The sequence below is a fragment of the Artemia sp. Qi Xiang Cuo genome, chromosome 18, assembly GCF_049724085.1.
Source record: "Artemia sp. Qi Xiang Cuo chromosome 18, ASM4972408v1, whole genome shotgun sequence".
Classification (NCBI taxonomy): domain Eukaryota; kingdom Metazoa; phylum Arthropoda; class Branchiopoda; order Anostraca; family Artemiidae; genus Artemia; species Artemia sp. Qi Xiang Cuo.
Genome location: NC_142811.1, coordinates 9,373,114 through 9,397,443, shown reverse-complemented (window position 1 = coordinate 9,397,443; position 24,330 = coordinate 9,373,114). Strand labels below are relative to the sequence as shown.

The 24,330-nt window shown below is 36.8% G+C and overlaps 1 protein-coding gene across 3 annotated transcripts in view; it reads right to left on the bottom strand.

Annotated features, from left to right (window-relative positions):
- Positions 1–249: 249 nt before the first annotated feature.
- The window catches only part of LOC148941183 (uncharacterized), a 34,609-nt gene continuing 10,528 nt past the window's right edge, over positions 250–24,330 (bottom strand). The window contains exons 2-4 of one of the 3 annotated variants that reach the window (XM_089103953.1): positions 17,067–17,237; positions 11,441–11,599; positions 250–1,583 (exon numbers count right to left, since the gene is read on the bottom strand). In XM_089103953.1, coding sequence (XP_088960079.1) covers positions 1,057–1,583; positions 11,441–11,474 — 561 coding nt within the window. In that variant the 5' untranslated portion in view covers positions 11,475–11,599; positions 17,067–17,237 and the 3' untranslated portion in view covers positions 250–1,056. Of the gene's footprint in view, positions 1,584–7,722; positions 7,887–11,440; positions 11,600–17,066; positions 17,238–24,330 lie in introns of those variants that run through there. The other 2 variants (XM_089103954.1, XM_089103956.1) reach the window with 2 other exon arrangements.

The window sequence follows — 24,330 nt, the reverse complement described above, 5'->3', positions numbered from 1 at the left end:
ATACTTGACACCCATAAGATTTTTCACCAGAATGAGACCTCAAGTGATCTATCAAATGTGGCTTTTGAGTAAATTTTTTACAGCATATTTTACATTCATACGGTGTTTCACCAGAGTGTAACCTCATATGAGTAGTCAAATAGCTACTCTGAGAAAAAAATTCACTGCAAACCTTACATTCGAATGGTCGTTCCCCACGATGTGATCGCATGTGAATATTCAAATTACTACTGTATGAAAAGTTTTTATTGTAAATTTTACATTGATAAGGCTTTTCACCACTATGCACCCTCTTGTGTAGAACTAAATTATTCCTCCTGAGAAATCTTTTATCGCATACCTGACATGCGTATGGTCGTTCACTACTGTGTGATATCATATGATGAGTCAAATAATTATTATGCGTGAAGTTTTTTTGCATTTCTTGCATTCGAATGGCTTTTCAGTACTATGTATCTTCTCGTGAGTAGTTAAACCACTCTTGCTTGAGAATGTTTTTAGTGCATATTTTACTTTCATATGGTTTTTTACCAGTGTGCAGCCGCAGGTGATCAGCCAAACTCTGCTGAAAAAGAAAATTTTTTCCTGCATACTTTACAGTCATAAGGTTTTCACCAGAATGTGACCTCATGTGAGAGACCAAATGAGCCTTTTGAGTAAAACTTTTATTACATACTTTACACAAATAGCGTTTTTTACCCGAGTGTACCCTTTTGTAAATAATCAAATAACTACTTGTTGAAAATTTGTTATTGCATATTTTGCATTGATATGGTTTATCAATATTGTCTAACTTTGATTGTCTATTAATTGTCGACTGGTTTAGAAAAAATCTATTTGAAGTTTTAATTTTGTGAATCATCTTACTTCTTTTTCTGCGTAACAAAGAAATTGAACATTGTTTTTCTATATTTCTAGATGCAAAACTACCATCTATGGGACTTGAATCACAGCTTCCATGTGAACTAACAGCAGTGGTAAACTAACGAATGAAGAGTTTGAAATATACTCAAACTGAGGCGCATTTTGTGCAAAATGACCCCCCGAAATCAAATGCTATTTGGTATCACGAATTTTTTCGTTTAAACATATAGGGCACTTCCTAGTCTCTTTAATGCGATGTTCCACAAAATGTGAAACAAAGTCAGCATAATCTTTAACTACTGCCGGGCAACTGTCATATTCAATTGGCGATAGTTTCTCACACCCAGTGCTTTGACGGAGGTCTAACATCAAGTAGCAATTTTCGATTTTTGCGCAAAGATTACACCGCCAAATACCAGCAGTCGCTTCGTCAATAAGTCTTGTACATAGCTTCTGTAACGAAATCATTCGCTTTGCCTTTACCAGCGGCCTCGGCTGAATATTATTTACATGATTTATTATAGGAACTGCATTCATTTTGAAGTCTTGAAAACTTGCATATTTCTCATCAACAAATAAATGCACTGGGTGAGGCACCAGGACGTTAAAAACGGGGCTAACTTCTTGCTCCGTACTTATACTGGGAGAGTCAGTAGAATAAGAAACACTGTTTTCATTTGTGGATTTGTCATTGTAGAAGCCGAAATCTGCTTTCAAATCTAAAATAAAAAATGTAATTAAATTCAGCTTCTTAAAGTATACAGAAACATTTTAAAGGCCGTTTTTAGGATGGGAGTTAATTAAAAATATTGGGGGGGGGGGGGGTGGAAGTTACACAAAAAAAACAAAAACGTATACAAAATTTGTTTATGTCCATTTTTGTTACGTTTTTACGAGTCAGACAAGAATTTCGGAGGGGGGGGGGTCAAACTCCTATCGCCCTTCCGGATACGGCCTTGAGCTACATAAATTACCTACAAGGTCTATTGTTCTTTTTAAAGTAAAAAGAGGCTTGAGGGCCACAAGCCCCCTCCCTTACCCTTTTTATATACCCGCCAACCCTCAGCCCCGAAGATATATGATCAAAATCTTGAGAAAATCATTTCAGTCATAATATAGGAAAGGTCCGATAATTTTGACTCCAGGAATGACAGTTCCTATGGCAGTCCCCCCCCTAAAAAAAGAAAGTTCCTATGGCAAGGGTAGTATATTATGCAGATTCCCCTGTTGATTGCGGATAAGGTCTACAATTGAGAAGAGAGGTATGCTTGATCTTAGGTGTTCAAAAAGGCTAGGGATACTAAATTAAAACTTTCAGGGAATGTTGAGGAGGACATTGAACTTAATCTAAAAACACTATGTGCGTCAAGATTGTCAAAAGGGCTAATCTACAATATCTCAAGAAAAGCTAACCGTATCTAAGGGTATTAAGTTGAAACTGTCAGAGTATTTTGAGGGGATGTTGAACCAAATTGAAAGTCGGTATATACATCCAGGCTGGATGCAAAAACTAAAATTAACAGTTACCTCTAAACTCCACTGTGGTTATTCCACGGAGGCCAGCAAATCATAAAAACAGAAATGATCAATTAATTATTAAACTAACCTACGCTTGCGACAAGATGTTTTCCAACATAGCCAAAGTATAGATCGACACATGTGCATAATTCAAATATTCATAAATATTTTTATTTGCTTCACGTATGTGAATTTAACGGGAAACAGCAAATCGATATAATAAAGGTTTGATGTCATGCACAGATAAAATCGAATTGGATATTCCTTTGGAAGTAATACTACCGTCCTACTTTCGATACCACATGTGTCTAGACAGTGTAAATAATAGATAATTGCATTTCTAATCTTTAGGTAGCTGAGTAAAATTATTTCCATTGATTTCGACTGAAAAATAGCCTTAATGGCCGATTCCCCTTATTCAATTTGAGGAAAACCTAAAGAAACACTCCTAGTTCAGTTAATATTGAAAAGAATATGTCAGGAAAACAATATAATTATTTGACCTTTTCCATCCACTTCCCCGGTAATCCCTCATGACATCCAATAAAAATTCTTGATAGACAGCCAACAATAGAAAGGTCCAAAAAATATGTGTCCGGAGACCATGACTCCTAGAACCCGTGAGTAGAGGCGTAAATAATACGAGTTGCCACTTTGTGCTGTTTCATCAAACAGTTTGTGTTAATCTAGGCTTGTGCCAAGACTAGAGTTACTAATAACATTTTTTTTTATCGACAATTACGTTTTGTCGACGACAGTTTTGTCTGTTACTATGTATTTTCATTTCATTTGAATAATTAACGTAAAAACAACCTTGTCAAAGAAACGATATCTCTCTTTACTCAACCAGTTTCATCGCTATTTTGCCGCAAAATTAGTTTCAAATCATGGCTGCAGCAAGAACTGCAACCTAGTAAAGAGCGAATGACGCCCATAGTGACCCAAAGTGAAAAAATTGCGTAGAAAAAAAAATGCTTAGTGAGAAAATTACCTTCTGTAGCTGATTCACGAGTGGTAACAATTATTTCGCTTAATCCTAAAAGTAAAATGTTATTCTGAAAACAAAATCAACACGAATCTTAAAAAAGAGCCAACAACCTCTCAAAAATGGCTTGGAATCCAAATGAAAAGGACACTACTGGAAAAGTCATTGCCTAAAGCCAAATACAGCAAATTTACAGCCCACCAACAACAAAGAAAATTAAGTTTAATAGATATTGGACTTAATAAATCATCTACTGAATAACAGAGCTAAAAGGCTACTGCAATGTCATAGAGAACTGTTTAAGATCTTACTTAATTTTATATTTAAGTGCTTTTTATAGATGTCTTGATAACGCCGTCATAAAGTGCTATATGGCACCACAAATGACAATTCTTGATTTTCTTAAGTAAAAAATGCAAGGGAGCATGAAAAGGGTACTCATAATCTCCATGATCGAAAACCTTAAACTGAATTTTTACCATCCACCCTCTCGTTCATTTTCCCTAGCATCTTCCTAGTAGGTTTCATAAGTCATGGGCTGACTAGCAGAAGTAGCAGGCTGCTAAAATATCGTGGACCTATGTTTGATGGCTAATTTGAAGAAATTGACTACTACTTGCTCTTTGTAAATTCTCCCTTATAATTCCATCATGAAGTGCCATATGACACCAAAAATGGGAGCGAGGAATTTTACCAGCTGGTCATTTATACCGATTTTTTTCTTTTACCAATAATTAGCATAATTTCCGTTTCAAATACGAAACTTGAGATCAGCCCAAAGAATTGTACAGCCTGAAGCAGAATAGCTCCGTAGTTAATTTTCAGGTTAGAAGCATGCGTATAACTAGTTGATAATCTACTGAAGGAAGGAGTAATACAACAGGAAAAAACCAATAATATAATTTTTATAAAAGCAGAATTCAGATGTGAGACATTGACAATTTCAATTAATATATATACGGATTAAAAAAAAAAAGGACAAGGAACTAGACCCTTAAAGTCCAAACCGGTGGTGCTCATCTTCGTTTCAAGGCCCTTCAACCCGGAAGTGCAATGGGGTTGGGGACCAGCCACTCTGTACTTTCGCACACCCTTCGTGCTCATCTTCCCCAGACTTCTCCAGGTACCCATTTAGAGCTGGGTAAACTCTGGCTGGCTTACAGAGTCACGCCACTAACCCCGTCCCAAACAAAATAACCGGTCACATCAGGAATTCAACCCCATCCTTCGGACAAAGAAGTCCAGATCTAGTGCACCAACCACTCGGATAAGACGGCCTTAAAAACAGAATGAAGAAAATACAAATACAAAGCTTCAGTTTAAAAGTCAAACGTCTTGGTTCGGCAGTCTCAAAGCACATCAATACGGGGTGATCGAAACAGTCATCGCCCATCGTTGTACGTAAACGAGTCATGACCAGTTTCAGCTTGCTGAAACTTCTCTTTACCATGACCAAGGTTGGTGATGCTGTCACAATCCACTGGTAAACTGGCCAGAGAATCAGGAATATCGATTTAACTCCATAAATTTTACAGAATAGGGTTCAAAGATGGTGCGATCAATGACTTTATAGCTGTCGACCCAATTCCAGACCAAAAGCAATGACCTGAGTTCCATGGGATCTAGGTTTTCCCCCAAGAGCATATTCGTGCCTTCGGAAAGGCTATAGAAGCTGATGTTTATTTTGCCCAGTAGACTTCAGTATCTTGGTTTCATAAAAAAGGAGTTACCACGGATTGCATAATCAAAGCTGTTCACTAGGGCTCTGAAGACGCTGAAGAGTTCCTTATCATAGAACAATTTCCTGTCATCCAGTAAGTGGGCTCTTGGATTAGAAATTGCCTCTGAATAACGAGCAGATGGATGCCTAGGATGTTGTTCAAATTGGAACTTGCCTTTGGCTAGAAACCGAATTTGTTTCCACATCTGCTTTTGATGCCTCGATCTCCCTCTCTATAGGATCAGTCTCGGACGAGAGCATATAATATGAAACATGTCACTCTGAGTTTTGTGTTTGCAATCACCAGTTCAGGCTGCTCAGTCTGAAGCTTTTCTATGAGAACCGTCGTCTTAAATAGGACTTGCCATATCATCATAAATACCAGAATAAAATTAAAGCAGGTTATGTGGAGATGCAGAAGTTGGAATTTCTCTTGTATTATCTTATCCTTCATCTGTTCTATTAACTCTTTGAGAACTTCAACAATAGCGTCAAAGCTGGTCCACAACGCTGTCAAACACTCTGACCTGGACGTCTATCTTGTCATTTACAGGTTCTTAAGAATCAGTGTCTATTCAGCACTCTCAACAGCTCGTTTGTAAGCAATGACTAGTAAAGAACAGACATACTGTTCCTGTAAGATTTCAAACACTTTTTTGACTATGTAGGGGTTGCTGCAGGCAGATTCCACAATGAGATTCTCTCTATGAGCCATGAATCAAATTTAGGGTACTTGCCTTCCCAGTTCGGCCCATATTTGTGACCTGGACACCCTGTCGAATACCAGACAAATTGCTAACATAATCATAGCTTTAAAACATAAACACCTCTCTACTTGTACCTTCCTTTTCTAGAATTTTTCAGCATTACCAATTTGATTCTCTTGGTCTCTTATGTGGCAAACGGGTCACAAACACTCAGCTCGGAAGCTACAATCCATTTAGGCTCCTTATTTTGGTGAAAAATGACTTTGTATTTTTGCACCACAACACTAGCTCGATTCGTTCTTAAATTCGATATATCTAATTCTTTCCATTAATCTACCCCTTTGCAATTAAGATCTATCATCCAACTCACGTAATTTGGAAAATTTTAAAACTAACATATAAGTCCCTTGGATGGGCGTCACTCTCTTTGCCACCCATAGTTTATAATCTACTAACCACTTAACCTGTTATACAAAGTGACTACGACCTTATCACCTTAAAAGTAACTGGTACTAGTTGCCACCGAATGAGGCTTTCGCCCATTCTTTCCAGTCAGTAAAACCAATTAATATCAGTATTTTCACGTTTTTCATTTAAATGAATGAAAAATTGCGGCACCATTCGTAAAATCAGAGCATGCGTTGGTAAAACTACTGCATTTGCCAACCACGATTAAGATTATGGTATTATGTCATTATTTTCATGGTCTTTATTTAACTGAATGGAAAATTGTGGTGCTGTCCTTAAAATTACTGCACAAGTTGGTACAGCCACTACATTTACCAATATAGATTATGGTACACACCATGTCGGTATTTTCATGTTCTTTATTTAACCAAATTAAAAGTTTTGGCACCATCCGTAAAGTCACAGAACGAGTCGGTAAGACCGCTGCATTTACCGACCTAAACTGAGATTTCGGTAAATTTTATGTCATTATTTTATGTTCTTTATTTAATATAATGAAAAATTGTAGTACAGTCCGTAAAATCACTGCACAGGCCGGTACAGCCACTACATCTACCGACCGATATGATGCTGAGCATCATGTCAATATTTTCATGTTCTTTATTTAGCTGAATGAAATAATTTTGACAACATCCATAAAGTCATGGCACGAATCGGTAAAACTGATGCATTTACCGACCTCCATTAAGAATTCATTGGGTGTCATATCCGTATTTTCATGTTCTTTATTTCAACAAATGGAAAATTATGGCAGCCTCCGTAAATTAACTGCAAGAGTGGATAAAACCACTGCGTTTACAAACTGAAATTGAAATTTCGGCATAGGATTATGTCAGCATTTGCATGCGCTTTACTTAACCGAAAGGAAAGTTGTGGCACTATCCGTAAAATCACGGAACGAGTCCGTAAAACTGCTAAGTTTGCCAGCCAAGATTGATGTTTCGGTAGATGTCATGTCAGCATTTGTGTGGTCTTTAATTAAGCGAAAACAAATTTTTGGCAACGTCGGAAAAATCCAGACACTTCGCGCCACGATTTTACCAACTCATTTTTTTTACCAAGTGGCTCAAAACATTAGGGGGCGGGGTTGAGTCCCCTCCCCCAGGCATGACAGCTCTGCGTGGAGGACAAAACCAAATTCATTGTTGTTTTTATTTCCAGCCTTCTTTCTATAATCTGCATTGTAATCCTTAAGATAACTTTAATCAGTTATCTTGTGTAATCTATACTGTCATGGAATAGACTCCTCAATCAACTCTCAGATTAATGAACTAAATACCAAACAATCCCAACGCTTTTGGCAATAAGTTGGTGCCAACTCCACCGGCAAACTGAAAATACCCTGAAATAATATTGAAAGAAAAAACTAGACATTAGTATCCCTCCATTGGACAGGGATATGGATCTTCATCCCTTATATCGTACATTTACAAGGACAGTGCTGATATTTCAAAACATACCTTTATCATCGAAAGTAGCCAGCTCAACTGTCATTAGGTAGAAATCATGTTCTGCCGTTGTCAGCGATTTGGAAGAAATAGTTGTAAGACTGTTTTCCTGTTCAGGTGACAAAAAAAGTTCTGTTCCCTCAGAAAACTTCGCAATCACTTGGGATTTTGTCTTCCACTTTTGAAAAAAAAATCAGTTCAGAATCCACAAACTCTATATTCAGTTCAGAATTTCACTGAACATAATCGGTTGGCTACTCCTCTAAAAGCGCAATCTTTACAAAAAAAGAAAAAAAAAATGTATATAGATGAAATTGCTTCCAAAAGAAACATTCAATATCAGAATAGTCATAGGTAGCGAGACAGTATAACTTAAGCAAAACGCCATATGGCTTCAATGTAATATTCTTTTTACCAGGCCACTTCATATGGAAGGAGCTGTCGTCGAAACTTTTGAGGTGGCTCATTAGATTGGAAACTGAAACATTTAGGTTCTTTTTAAGAGTAAATAATGATTGGAGGAGAAGCAGGGCCCCCACACCCAGTTTAGCCTCCTAAAAGACAATAGATCAGAATCTGAAATAGCCATTTTATTCAAAACAGTTAAAAAGTCCGATAATTATGCCTAAAGGGGTGACATAACCCCCACAGCCCCTCGAGTAAGCGCTCTAAGTTATGCAAGTTGTCCAATGTTTACATGTAACGTTCGCTATAAGCAAAGTTAGGCATGCTGGATTCTGGGTCTTTGAAAAGGTTATTGGTAAGAAGCTGAAGCTTTCAGGGAATGTTAAACTAAACAGAAACACACTATTTTCATGCAGGTTGTCAAAAAGGTGTATAAGCGATATCTTAGAAACGGCTGAGGGTAAGAATTTAAAAATTTCCGGACTACTACTACTACAACTACAACAGCTGCCAATAATAGTACTACTGCTGCGAAAAATTACGTCTTTAGTTGTGACTACTTACGACTTTGACTACTACTGCTTATAACTTTGACTTCTTGCGACTGGAACTACTTACGACAGTGAAAGCGACACCTTGCAGCTGCAACTACGTGTGACTGTAACTACTTGCGACAACGACTGCATCTACTACTATTCATATTGCTATTGTTGCTACTTCTACCGCTACAGCTACTATAGCTACTACTATAGAACTAAATCAAAAGAGTTCAACTGCACTCAGGGTGTCAAAACGACTTAAATGCAATATCCCAGAAACAGAATTCAGCATCAGGTTAAAACTTTCCAGTGAAGTGTAGGGGAGTGTAAAACTAAATGAAAAGACACAATTTGCATCCAGATTTATAAAAGATGGTCTGTGCAATACCCCAAGACCAGCTAAGGGTATTACGTTAGGATTTTCAGGGCATTTTGTTAGGAAGATTAAAGTAACTGTTGATGTTGAACAAAGGCATTATGTGCATCAAAAGTCTTCAAAAGGGATTATTTTCAATACCTCTGGAATGGCTAAGGGTATTAGTTTTAAAGTTTGAGGGTTTGTTGAGTGGATATTGAACCAAGCCAAAATAAAAAATGTGTATCCAGGTTGTCATAAGAGCACGTTTCCAATATCTCTGGACTGACTAAAGATATTAAGGTGAAAATTTCAGGGCACAATGGAGGGGGGGGGGTGTTGAACTAAATAAAGGCACACAATGTCCCTGCCTGTTTCTAACAGGACGCATAATTAGAACCTTAGAAACGGTCAAAGATGTTAAATTTAAGCTTCCAGGGCTGCTATTACTATTTCTTGTAATAATGCGATTTGCGACTACTACTACAATTGCGAATGGAACTGCTATCTCTACTGCCCCTTTTGAACTAAATCAAAAGAGTTTAAGTACATCGAGGTTGTAAAAAGGTATAGACGAAATATATCTGAAACGGAATAGGGTATTAATCCAGAAAAATTTGAGCTGGGGTGTAAGACAACCAAAACACTACTTGTATCAAGTCTATGCAATATACGAGAAATGCTAAGGGTTTTATGTTGGAACTTTTGGGGCATATTATTGGGGATGTTTAACTAAGTCAAAACACATTATCTGCATCCAAGGCTGTCAAAAGGGCATACCTACGATACATCATGAAGTGATAAGAGTATTACGTTGAAATTATAAGGGCACATTGACAGGGCAGTTGAATTAAACAATGACTTAGGGATTGAGGAGCGGGGGGGGGGCTTTGTACCTTTCTAAGTTGGATATGCATGTATAGAAGGAAGTTTCCACTTACAAATTCAGTTGATAGTCTATTGTCACCTCTCCAGGAGCGTCGTTTGGGGGTGGCAGTTGCCCCCCCCCCAAATAATGTGGAGAAAAAATATTATACATCCCATGCCCTTTGACTATCCACATATGGAGCCCTGTTGCCCCCCAATAAAAATGCTGGAGATTCACCCCTGCCCCTCTCTCTCCCATTCCACCTCTATTGTTCAGTCACGAATACTCCAACGTATGCTTGCATATTTGATGAGAATGCTTAACCTTCGACACAAGGGCTGAAAATCCCAAAAAATTTCGATCAATTTAATAAAAAAAAAGAAAAAATATTCACAACTATGTTATTTCATTCTCGAATCAAACTTAGTTTCGAATTCATTCAAGCTAATCTTCTACCATTCGTTATTTTTTAAAAGGCATTCATTCTCTTTAATCGCTTGTTACTATAGAAAAGAATTAAAACGCCCGTTTAATTTTGCTAATCTCAGGTATTGAAATACCAAGGACATCAAAAATGAAATATAATTCTTTAAATTGGTTAACTGGAAACTTGCACAATCATATTCGCTGTAAAAAATTTGAAAAAACACGTAAATAAATTTTTAACAAAAAAGACTTCAATTTTTCATTTACACAAGCGCCCGCCTTTTAAAAATAAAGAGCGTGTGTTAAAAATTATCAGAAAATTACCAAAAAAATATAACATCATGGAGCTCTAGAAAGTGTAGCTTTCCCAATTGCAGTAGCAGAAGGAAAACACAGCCATTATTTGGCAGTAAACTGGGTAAAAATATCATCTTGCTAACAAATAGAAATCGGAAAAAGTGTATTAACTTGCTTATTACTAAAATTAATCAACGCTTCAAATTATTACTTTTTGACTATAAGAGCATTTTTTTGGAAAGACTAATTATCTTATTTTTCCATATTTATCCCTTCCAATTATCTATTCCAAAAGCACCCCTTTTAATTTTACTTGTATCACATAAAGTACAAATAGTAAATTTATTGTTTCATTTCAGAAACCAACGAAAGAAATAAAGACATGACAAATTCAAGGGTAACAAATACCAACAGATATCACCCTTTAGATAGTTTAATGGAGTATAAATATAAATTTTGCATTATGCAAAACTCAATACATGTCCTTAAATGATATATTTGTAAGTTTCTGCAACATCTCTGAATTTTTAAGTGCGAAGAAGTATTGCCAAATTCAGGGACTTAGTTTCCGCACATTGTTTTTCACAGTTCGGTTAGGAAACACTGGTGAAACTCTTTTCCACACGAATTCTGACCTTAAACATTTTATAATAAACAAAAGAAAAATCATAGAAAATCATGGTTTTCAGGTATGGATAGACCTAAGATGAAACCAAGTGGCAAAAAATGTTTTCATATTGATGTTCTTAGTACGTATACAATTTAACAGCAAGCAGTTGGGGTAGGGCAGAGAAGTATATAAATTTGATTATAAAAGACTCTAAATTATTGAAAACATACCTTTGTTGCCACTAATAGCTGCCTCAAGCTTCATTAGGATGGAATCGTGCTCTATCTTTAGAGATATAGCTGCAAAATCTTTTTCCTGTTTAGGTGACAAACTAGGATTTGCACCTTCAAAAAGTTGCTCGCTATCAATTGGGATTTTTCCTTGAGCTTCTGAAAGTAAATTACAGTTAAATTCATATTCAAATCCAGAATCCATGGCACTTTGGATTTAATTGAGAGTTTGATGAAATTACTAACGACGAATTAATTGATGACGGGCAAATGTTTGCACGCCAAAGTGTAATTTTAGGTCAGTTGAATCCAAGGTTGTACCTAGAGGGGGGTCATGGGGGTTTGAACCCCCCCCCCCCCCCGAAATGTTTTTTGACTCGTAAACAAGTAACAAAAATGGCTATAAAAAAATTTTGTATGTGTTTTTTGAGTTTTTTTCTGTGTAACTGAAAAAAAAAATCGTTGAGTAAAACCGCCTCCGAAAAAAAATCCTGGGGGACGACCTTTGTCAAATCATAAACAGAGAAGGAGCAACATAAAAAAAAACTACGCCCTAAATCAGAACCGAATTCAACCTAATGCCCCTTTCTTCTTCCATTTTCATTGCAGTTTAGTGTCATAGTCACAAACCTTCTGCAGCCCATATATTTTCATATTACTCGAATCAAAAATGGAAAGGCAAGGTCACAAAAGAGCCTATGCAAACAATGCAAAGATAGTAAGATAATATATTTATTAATAAAAAAAAAACACTATCGCAAGCCCACAAAGGGCCAAATTCGGACTTCGGAGTCGACAAATCATATGAAAACACGAAAACCGGCAGGAATGCAAAAACAACAAAACAACAAATATTCTACAATATCATAGTCACGAATACTTCCGCAGCTCATATATTCATAATATTCAAATGAAAAATGGAAAGGCAGAATCACAACAGAGTCTATGCCCACTGTTATATCTGTGCCCATTTTAATATTTATTTGTCTTATCATTTCGCATTATTCCATTACCGTCTTAAGTGTTGTATTTATAATGAATTAATGGCGTGCATTCAGTGTTGAACTTAAGCCAGTCAATATTGGCCATTGAAAAGCATCAGTTTGTCGTAGTATCTCATAGCAGCCTGTGATTCTTTTTATGCGGATATTTATGAATTAACCGGTATGAGGATTTTGAATATTATTTAGCAGAGATTTTGGATTAGAAAAGGTATTTGAATTGAATAGAGTGTTATTAAATTAGTATGTTAAAAAGTTTGAAATAATGTTAGTTAGTCCATAAGAAAATAATTTTGAAAAATTAAAGTATAATCTTAGCAAGGTATCAAGGATTGGAATTAATTGTGAAATGATTGTGATAAGAATGCAACGAGAGTGAAATGAATAGTATTGTGGAATGTTAAGTGTTGGTTCTTTTTCAGGGTTTTTATTTCTGTTTTGTTCTGCTGTTTTAAGAATTAGAGATATCAAATTAAAAGCTGTCAAGGTAATCTGAAGTTTCCTTTAGTGAGAGAAATAGATAGTCAACCATTTTTATAATACACACACAGCAAAGTAATTTATTACACTGCTAAACTGATTTGCTTCACGTTTCATAAAATTATAAAGAGTGATGTGTAATTGCACATCAGCTATTGTGAAGGAGGAACGAAGGGCCAATTTGTGCGTGAGGGGCAGATGCCTTAAAGAGTGTATTTTAATGCCTAAACATCCTAACTCTCTTTGAACCTTCGGATAAAAGATGTTTCAAGGAGGGGAGGGATGGCAAGCACTATAAGGAGTTTTGTTTTCAGTGATTTTCAATGGTAATATTTCAATTCGTATTTTTGAACAATGTTTCAGTGTAGTTAAACCTTGGTACACAGTGCATTTGAACATCAGAGAACCCCGTTATAGAGGTCGCGATGCCTGTAGGCGTGTAGAGTATCATAAGTCACGCAGAATTTTCATCTGTACGAATAATAAAGATTCAAGATTCATTTAATAAAAATAGCTGTCGTAGTTACAGCTGAAGCCACAACTAAATTACGCTACCCTTTACAACAATATATATATATATATATATATATATATATATATATATATATATATATATATATATATATATATATATATATATATATATATATATATATATATATATATATATATATATATATATATATATATATATACACTAAGTAAGATTAATAACACTAGTAAAAAAAAGAACGAATGAATTGCTGAAACGATTTGTCCTGCAGCGTACTGATGCCAGCTTATTCATGCGGCGTGTTTCTGTTGACTGTGGCGGCGGGGGGTAGTAGGGATCGGTGTTTATCACTCGAATGAACGGAGTGCCCAAAGTTGTACATCAGCTTACACCTTTGTTCTTGATGTGTTGGGATTGGTAGAGCCGTGAGGCCTGAATCATAAGTAACATATTTGATTCCTAGAATGATTTTTAGGGCTCGTTTTTGCACTGTCTCAAGTTTATCATTAAAGTGGTCGATGTTATGCATTTGAGGCTCCCAAATTGGGCACGCATATTCAAGCAGAGGGCGTGTACGCGGGCAGTAATTGCTTTATAGAAAACCCTAATCGACGCAGTGAGGTTAGGGATCGCAGCGCATAGTTGCCCTTTGTCCCAAGAATCGTGACGTGTGGTCCAAACAAACAATCATCGCTGGATGTCACACCAAGGGCAACTGCAGTCGACGTGGTAGGGTACCAGGGGTCGGGGCGAGCAACATCTCTTTTCAGAGGATTGAAGCGCATCACTGTTGTCTTCTTCACATTAACCTGGAGCCCGTTTGAAATAACAATACACCTTTCCGTCCGCCCGGAATTCTGTAGTAAAAGTATCAAAAACTTGTCCAACAAAACTACTCTTCATCGAAAATTTTTGACTAAATATCAAAATTTTGTCCAAAATTTTAATGACAATTGAACGTTTTAATTCTTCAGTAGAAAAATTGAAATGTGGGACGCTACCAATCAATTTATGATTATTGACATATATATAATTCATCAGCCAGTAATCAGGGGTCTATGGGGCCGGTACCCCACATCATATTTTCGCTAGATCTGGGGTTGTTTCGAAAAACGATGAAAAATTAAATAAAAAAAAAGTCGACATTCCTTGGTACCCACTTCTAATGCGTAATGTGCAGGTAAAAGTTCTAAGTTTGTATATGATGTATTTATAATTTAGTTATTATTTATTGTTTATGCTTGCATAGTGTGCGATTATTTGATATTAAGTTTTTATATTGCTTCGTTTTTCTCCGCTGTTTGCAGTGTTATTTCTGTATAATGTATTTTTCAATCAATAATAATAATGCCTCCACCCCATTCAACAACATCCCTCTCCGCACCATCAATTCATTATTGGAGCATACTCCAATTTAATTTGATTTAAGAAAGGTTGCAGGGGCTGTGGCTTAAAACAAAGAATACAAGGTCCTAAAACAAAGAATATCATCAATCCAATTTGCTCAAGAGATAAGATCCCAAAAAGGAATCAATGATCCCAAAGTGGCAACAGTTTTTGAAGAAAAAGAAGAACGGGAAAGATGAAGAATAAACAGCAGATAACAGATACAACTTTAAATGAAAAACAAACAGTTAGGAGCATAACTACTCGTCTGATAGCAAGTAAATATTACAGGTCGAAATTTGCAACGTCATGGAAATAAGCCTTTCTCAGCCTTTAGGGAAACATGTCTATCGGCAGAGCTTTTATAAGACAACCAAGCATTAGTTGTTGATCATTTTGGTCTTAATTATGTTTATTTAATGACTGACTCAATTATTCATTTTAATCTCTGTTCATTTTTAGTTTCACCTATCCATCCATATTAGTATCAGGAATTTTTATGTTTGAGTTGAATAGTCATTTCAAAGTTGAGGCTTCAGTTATTCAATCATACCAATTTTTGGTTATAGTAAGTTTTATTTGCCATATAACTTGATTCCTGCTCACTAAAATTTTTTATATGGCTCTTTACTTTTAACTGAATATCAGAAAATAATTTTTTCTTTTTTGAGTAGCGTGTTTTCTGTGTGCTAACATAATCAATAAAACGACAGTAAAATCAAATCACAAGACTAACCAAGTTTTAAAATGAGAGTATAACTACCCTCGGGTGTTCTAGAAAACTTGAGCGTCAGTTTGCACTTTGCTGAAAAACATATACGTTTTGAACGGTTTGTTTTTTTATTGTCCAACCATTAGCCATTAAAAGAGAATCATAACCATGATGGAATACTACAGCAAAGAATTTTTTTTAGAATAATGCTTTTAATTTAACATTAGTAATTCGAAAGGTTTTTTTATTACAAATCTTCCTTTTGATTCTAATTCATGCAAACAAATAAAAATAATAATATCAAATGAAACTTTTAAGAGAAGCACTGGTGTACTCCGAATGTTTTGGGATTCATCCTTCAGAGAATCTCTTATCTTTATATTTCATGCAATTATTCATTTCAATGTCTGTTCAATAATTCTGTTCATCAATTTTTTTCATTAATGTCTGTTCATTCCTTGAGAACATCTCTTATTTTTATATTTCATGCAATTTTTCATTTTAACGTCTGTTTATCAATGTCTCTTCATCAATTCTGTTCGCTAATGTCTGTTCATTCCTTGAGAGCATCTCCCATTTCTTCATCAATTCATTAATGTCTGTCCAATCTTTGAGAGCTTCTCCTATCTGTATATTTCATGCAATTATTCATTTTAATTTATGTTCATCTGTTCATTTCAGGTTTCAATTAATGAATTCACTTTCAACCTTTTGCTCCTTTTAGGTTTGACTTATTATATGGCTTTATTTTCACTGACTTTCGGTGTTAGTGACTGGCGCTTACGTTTATTTAAAAACCTTGTTTCTTTTAATGAAAAATAATTGTTGAAAATGACGAAAATTTTGGTAGAGGACTTCAACTGTCCCACAAAGTTACAAATACAATTTTCAAGCCGATTAAAGACAAAGTTTATGTCGCCATATTACCACCAAACATATAAAAGAATTAGAGGTAAAACAGCAGTATCTCCCTTTGCTCGCCTGTTCTAAACCAAAATTTAAAGTTAAATAGGCCTCTTCAATACTGCCTAAGAATTTCAAATTCATCCCCAAGGTTGGTCTCAAGGTATTGGAGATAGACTAATTTATAGCGTAGGTGCACATGGTACTTTTATTCAACTTACTACTTAGGCATGAAAAGATTCTAAGTCATCTAGGGTTTTTATTCTTTGTTCTTTTAAGGCGTGTACAATTTTATAACCCACTCTCTCAAGTCAAAATTTCAACTTTTAAAAACAAAACTGATGAATAAGAAGAGATAATGTCTGAGGAATACACGTATATTTTGATAGTTGAAGTTCTGAAAAGACCTCTACTGACCTCCCCCCCCCTCATGCTTCACCTCTATTAGTCAGTCCCAAGTGCTCTTATATACGATTGTTGCATTTTAGATGAAAATGCCAAACCTTCTATGTAACTTGACGAGATAGTTGTGGTGTCTATCTGGACAAGATACTCAAGCCAGATAACTCGCCAAGATAGTCAAGATACACAACTGTATATAAATTGTATATAGATTTACAAATGGAAGGCTTTGTGTATTTGGAAACATACCTTCGTCATTACTAGTAGTTGACTCAAATTTCAACAGGTAGGAGTCCTGTTCAATCTTTCTAGACAATCTTGGAAGAATAGCTGAAAGATTGTTTTCCTGTTCAGGGGAACATCTAAGATCTGTACCCTCACACAGCTCTTTGTTACAATTTGAGATTTTGTCTTCAACTTCTGAAAAACAAATTACAAATAAATTCAGAACGCAGAATTCACAACATTCTGGATTCCATTTACAGTTCCACAGAAAGGATTAAGTCCGACGCCGCTTCAGATGTGCAATCAATAAAAAAGAAAAGAAAAAAGAATCGGACACTGTACAAGAATGAGAACTTTCCAAGAGATAGATTCAAAATCCAAGCAATGCCAAAGAAATGAAAACAGAAAAACAATTTATATGAACTTTACTGAAAATGCAATAAACTATCGTCTGAGTTTTATCTAACCCTCAATTTTCTCCACAATTCAACAAACAGATCGAAGTAATAAAACCAAACTAATTGTTACACATATAAAATACATCCTTAATTATAGTAATTTATGTTCGTTTTAAGTATGCTAATCATTATAAAGTTAATTCGCTTTGGGTCCGATTTCATCACTCACAGTAATCCCTCATTTTTTTTTTATCACTGAATTATCTTGCTTACTTACTTAACTCCCATCCGGCCGAGTTGGCCGATTCGGGGCTTCTCCTCTAATGGAATCATGACAATATTTTCAATATGCCTCCCTGTTTGTTGCAGTCCTCAGCAGTTCTTGGGTGGGGTGGTGAGAAAATTTTTCCCACCAGCGCTTGGGAGGTCGTCCCCTGGGCCGAGAGGCATTTCTTCTTCCCTCGAAGCCTATTTAGGCAGTTGGGCTGGGGACATACGCTGAACGTGTCCTAACCATCGAAGTCGTTGGAGCTTGATCGTCTTCCTAAGGGTTTAAGGATAATCCAACAAGAACAGCAATTGTCCCTCTGATAATTAGTCAAGATAAACAATGCAACTGAGCTTTTAGAGCGATTTAGTTTCAAAGGCCACCAGTCGGTGCTTGCCATTGCTTTGTGGAGTCCATGTCTCTGCTCCCTATGTTGCAGCTGGAACCACCAAGGCACGGCAAATTCAGATCTTCAGTTTTAAGGGGAGGTGTTTATTTTTCCGGATAGAGCGTAGTGACTTGAAGCATGCGGAGGCAAGAGCCAGGCGTCGTCTGATGTTTTTGAGGAGTCGCTTGTGGATGCAGCACATTTCCTAGGTAAATAAATTGGTCGACCCATTCGATTTCCTCAACCCGAATAGTGACTGTGGTCAGGGGGTGGGGGGGGGAGACTAGTCCCCGCATTCCGTGTTACTCTCATCACCTTGGTCTTGCATGCGTTTATCTTCATTCCAAACCGACTAGCTGCTTCGTCGATAGCGTTTGTACTGGCTTGGATTTCCTCAATTTTTCCGTTCAGACACATAATGTCATCAGCATATGCAAGTAGATTAATAAGGTATCCTCCCAGGACTATTCCCGTGTTATCAGGAACAAGTGCGAGCACACTGATTAGGAATAGGCAGAAAAGAGTGGGCGAGAGGAGGCATCCTTGGAGAACACCTGTAGAGGTAGAAAACTCTTCAGTGAGTCCTTCCCTAGTCTGCACCATGCTTCTCATCTTTTCGTACATACTCCTTATAATATCAATAATATCAGAGGAAACTTCGTAGTGAGCCAAGATATACTAAAGACCATATCGCCTGATTAGGTGCAACGCTTGCTTAAAGTCGATGAACAGTTGGTATAATTCATTAGCAAATTCCAAATATCGTTCCACGATTTTTTTTTAGCGACAAATGTTTGTTCTATAGTGGACCTATTCTGACGGAATCCAGCTTGATACTCAGGTATAACATGTCTTGTCATGTTTCTTATGCGGTCTAAGAGTATTTTCGTGAAGATTTTAGCGGGTTAGAAAGTAAATGATATGGGCCCGTAGTTGTCGCAATGGCTTTTGGAGCCTTTCTTATGCAAGGGAACTATGACAGATGTTGACCAGAACTTGGGGTAGTGTTTTGTTTCCCAAACAGCCATTACTTTTCGATGGTACAGTCGATGATAACGTCAGATTCTACTTTGAGCAATTCTGCTTGTATAGCGTCTATCCCGGGTGTTTTATTGGATTTGAGGGATTTCACAGCGGTTTCTTTGTCTGGCCTTAAGGGTGGTAGGGGTGGTTCCTCATTTATTTATGCTGAAAACATCTGAAGGGTTTCAGGATCTGAATCTACTGTGTGATTTAGCTTTTCTTGGAAATGCTCTTTCCAACGATCTCGGATTTCAGCGCGAAAGGTAATTTTGTCGCCATTTTTATCCAAGAGTTCCAGGCACTTTGTATCCTTATGATTTTGCTAGCTCTTTAGCACGTTTGAACATATGGTGTGAATTACCTCTTTGGAAGTCGTCTTCGCACTGCTGACACTGTTTTGTTATCATGTCTTTAAATGCCTGGTTAGTTTTCTTCTCGATTTGGCGTTTCAGTTGCTTGAACCAATCCTTGTTTTCTTGACCTTGTTTGTTTCTGAGAGTTCGTTTCTCGTTGCTCATGCAACAATCCATGGCTTGTCTCTGGCAGATTTACGACCGAGAACGATCTCGGCTGTCTCACATATTGCCCTGCTACTTTGCAACACAAGCTGATCAATGTCAGCTGGACTAAATAGGACAGTTGTTTCTTGCATGATCTTCAAAAGTCATTCGTTTAGCTGCTCTCTATACTCTTGTTTAGTCTTCTGGTCCTTCAGGACTCCCATGCGGAATCTTGGGACTTTTACTTCAATTCGAAAACAGCCTTTAACCTTGGACGAATTGATGACATAAGGAGGCTGCGATCACAGTCAAAATCTCCACCGGAGAGTAACTGTGTCTGTGAACGAGAATTTCCACCGATTCGGTACCAGCATGTAATCAATCATGTTTATCAGTCCTTCTATCGGGGGACCATCAAGTGACTTTCCTCTTTCGCTGGTGTTTGAACATTGTGTTAGTCACAAAAAGATCGTTGTCTCATCAAAATTCAATGAGTCGCTCTCCTCTGCTGTTGATCTGCCCGATTCCAAATTTTCCACTGATATCTTCGTTTCCGCTGTTGTCGTTACCCAAGATGACATTGAAATCTCTAAGGACTGTAACGAAGTCTTTCTTTGGAATGGTGTCGACAAGACTCTGAAGCTGAGAGTAAAAATCTTCAGACTCCTCTTCCGACTTTGACGAATCAGGAGCGTAAACCTGCACTAGAAAGAAGTTGCTGAACTTGCTTTTGAGTCGGATCATCATCAATCTTTCTGAGACACACCACTGATAGAGATTTTCTTCCTGTTTTTGTCAGCTAAAAGCCAACTCCTTGCCTGTGTATTCCATGTGTATGTCAGAGAGTAGGAGGGTCACCTCTCCTATCTGCTCTTCGCTGTTACCTGGTAGATGCGTCTCTAAGAGACCAATGATGTCCCACTTGTATCGCTTTACGTCGCGGAGGAGCATGTCTTCCTTTCCTGGTTTTGCGAGTGTCCGGAGGTTTAATGTTCCGACTCTGGTTGCAAGTCGTGTACCCCAAACTGGTCTATCAAACGTTTGAAACGGACTGGTCAAATATTCTCTAGATTTGTTTCCAACACTGTTGGCCGTCAATACTTCGGTTGCCCCAAATGCGGTAGTTTTCTGTCAGTTTCCTCGAACCTGGTAGGTTGTTCATTGGTTTCCCCGGACGCGGTAATCTTTTCTTAGGTTTCCCCTGACGCAGTAGCCCTAGTTCTTAATCTCATTAAGTGTCCAATCATAATTTATAAAGAGGAGAAGTTTCTTGGCTTACTTTCGAAGCAACGAAAAGCCAATCCTCTTTGCTTCTAGCAGGAATCGTTAACACCCTTATGTGTGCCTTCCACCCTTTCAAAGTTGTTCTCCTAAAGAGGATCCTCCCATGATGTTGTCCTGCAGCACCATGCAATTTAACCCATTGCTGGAAGAAGGTTTGCAGCTGACGGGACGTGTCCACACCCTGGTGGGCCCAGGTCAGTCTGCATCAAAGGGGCCTTCTTCCTCCTGTACCTGTATTTATGTCCCCCAGGTGAGGGTGCCCCAATTTCAATTTATGAACCCCCAGGGTATAGGTCCCCCCTTGGTCAGCACCTCCAATCATTAGGGGTACCCAACATATCTGTAGGGCGTTTCACTTTCCGCCACCTGGGGTCAATTGGATCAACATAATTAAAACTAGATGAAATCATATAATTGCGTCTTGAAATTTTCATTCAGGGAGTGACAATTTCACTGATTTAGTCAAAAGTTTTTCCTGGCCTAGTATATTTTTGCACAGTGGAATTATAAACAGAAGGAAATAATTTTCAAAAACATTACCCCCACATTCAGTACCATCTTCCTTCATTACACCAGTTTCAATGCAATATCGCCACCATCATCTCCATTGTTTTGAATTCCATCTCCATGCTAGCATTTCATCTGACATCAAAGTCATAAGCCACTCCTCCGTCCTTCAACCCCCTATTTTTCCATTTTATCGAGGTAAAAAAAGAATAGGCGTTTCTTCAAAGAATCCTAGCAATTACAATGCCCCCAGATTTAACAATGCCTTCCTTTGTTCTATCAATTTTATTATAATCCCACTGCCATCAGCTCCATCACTGCAGCCTCCATGTCTATAACAGCATCTCTTCCAGCACCATAGACACCAATAGTTACTCAATCCCTCTACATCACCTAAAGACATCCATCATTAAAGTTCTTAACAATTTTTGTCAAATGGCACCTGTTCTGGGGCCTTTATAAAAGGGCAATTAATTAAAGAGCGCCAGCCTCATTATTTAACTTTATTCCGGAATAGCTAGCTTGCCAGTCATGACTTGGCTGATTCTTCTATCTCCCTATTTCAAAAGAACTAAAAGAACTATTGAACTAAATCAAAAGAGTTCAAGTGCACCTAGGGTGTCAAAATGGCATAAATGAAATATCTTAGAAATGCAATTCGACATTACGATGAAACTTTTAGGGAAAGTTTAGGGAAGTGTAAGACTAAATCAAAAGACACAATTTGCATCCAGATTCTCAAAAGAGGGTCTGTGCAATACCCCAAGAGCAGCTGAAACTTTCAAGGCGTTTTGTTAGGAAGATTGATGTAAATGTTGATGTTGAACTAAGACATTATGTGCATCAAAAAACCAAGCGGACTATTTCCTATATATCTGGAATGGCCAAGGGTATGAATTTGAAAGTTTCAGGGCATGTTAAGGGAATTCGTTTAAGGGAAAATTCAGGGATAGTGGAATCCCTGAACAGAAGGCAACTGATGAGTGATGAGCCAAAAGTAATGAAAGAGAGATGATACTGAACTTTGAGCTGCCATTATTGGGAGACATCTGACAGTTTATAAGTGGCCATGAAGTTCCCGTGTTGTTTTAAATTCACTTTTCTAAGAATAGGCAGCGCTGCAGCGTAGTGCATCGGGCACTTCAACAATAAATCATATCAGTGCATTTTTTGTTTAAAAAAAAAACACTCAGTGATAATTTATTATGCCCCATGGCATTGTGCGCCCCTAGGCCCGGGCCTATATGTAAATCCTGGCCTGAACATCTTTAAGATACAAAAACTATTAACTTCATTTACCTACCACCTACACAAAAACAATACAATTAAAATTTAACACCTTATCAGTTAATACTGGAGTTGAGCAGATAATAACTAAATAGAAATAGTTTTGGAGTATTCTACAGCTAATTACTAGGGTGAAAAATTTCTTTTGCTGCCAAGAACTTTGAGGTATCTTAATTTAAAAAATAAACAGGATGTTTTCAAAGAAGAGTAGACGAGCACTAAAAAGACATTCAAGAGACCTTTTATTATTATTAACCAAAAAAACTTTTTGCAAAAAATAAGTTTTTCAGAAAAAAGTAAAGAACTCCATTAAACCAAAAATGCACAAAATAGAATAAAATTATCTACCAAGCATACAACTACCACCAACCAGTATCAATAAATAAATTAAACCCAAAACAAACAGAAATTAAAATAAGTCAAACTCAAAACGAGCAGAAATTAATCTGAGTAGGGTTCTAAACCATATGCTTTCTAAAAACCAGAATATAATTTGTACTTTACTGAAAAAATTCAAAAGAATTTACTGAAAAAAATGTGCATTATCAGTTTAATGTACATATGCTGATATTTATTCCTTAAAATATTAATTAACTTATTCCTTATTAATTAACTAAAATATTAATTTTGCAAAAAGCCTACAGCTGTAGCTATATATTTCTGTAGCTGTAGCTATATATGTAGCTAATGTAAATATATTTCCCCTGGGTGGGAGCTACAGCTGTAGGCTTTTTGCAAAATTGCATCTTTCAATGGGAACACTAACCTTAATGGCTCATTTAAAATATAAGGCTTACATCTGTGTCCTTTTTGGTGCAATTATTGCGTAGAGAATATCAAAAAACTTAAAAACTTACATCACTGAACCACAATTAAAAAATAATTAGAAGAGTGTATCGATTTCTAAATCAGGTTAATTGTTTTACATAAGTGTCTACCAAAATAAAAATTATACAAATTATACTTTGAAAGAACCATTTACTTTCAGAAATTGAAATGTAAGAATACTTTTCAAAGTAAATACTAATAATATAATTATTCTGTACTTACATAGTGGTTATCATAGGCAGCGCGATCGCGCTGCCTAAGTAAAGAACAATGTTGGCACAATGTATAGTTTTTATTTTTTATTTTTATTTTTTTTTAGACCAGGGTACTTCGTATCGAAGGAGTTGTCGTAGAAACTTCGAAAAGGACTCATTCGATTGGAAATTAAAGTAGCTAGTGCCCTTTTTACTAGTCGAAAGTTATTAGAAGGCAACTAACACCCCTTCCACGTTCATCATTTCCCCCAGCACATCCAATCAAAATTTTGAGATAGTCATTTTGTTCAGTGTAGTTGATTTCCAGATATAAATTATGTTTTTGAGGAGGACACTCCCCCACAGCCCTCACGGCAAGGGTTGTAAGTTATACCCTGGGGGCATATAAGATTCTTATAGAAAGTGTTGTCGTAGAAACTTCAAAAAAAGCTCATTTGATTGGAAATTCAAGCGGCTAGTGCCCTTTTTGACAAAAATGGCCCCAGAACAGGTGCCATTTGACAAAAATTGTTAAGAACTTTAATGATGGATGTCTTTAGGTGATGTAGAGGGATTGAGTAACTATTGGTGTCTATGGTGCTGGAAGAGAT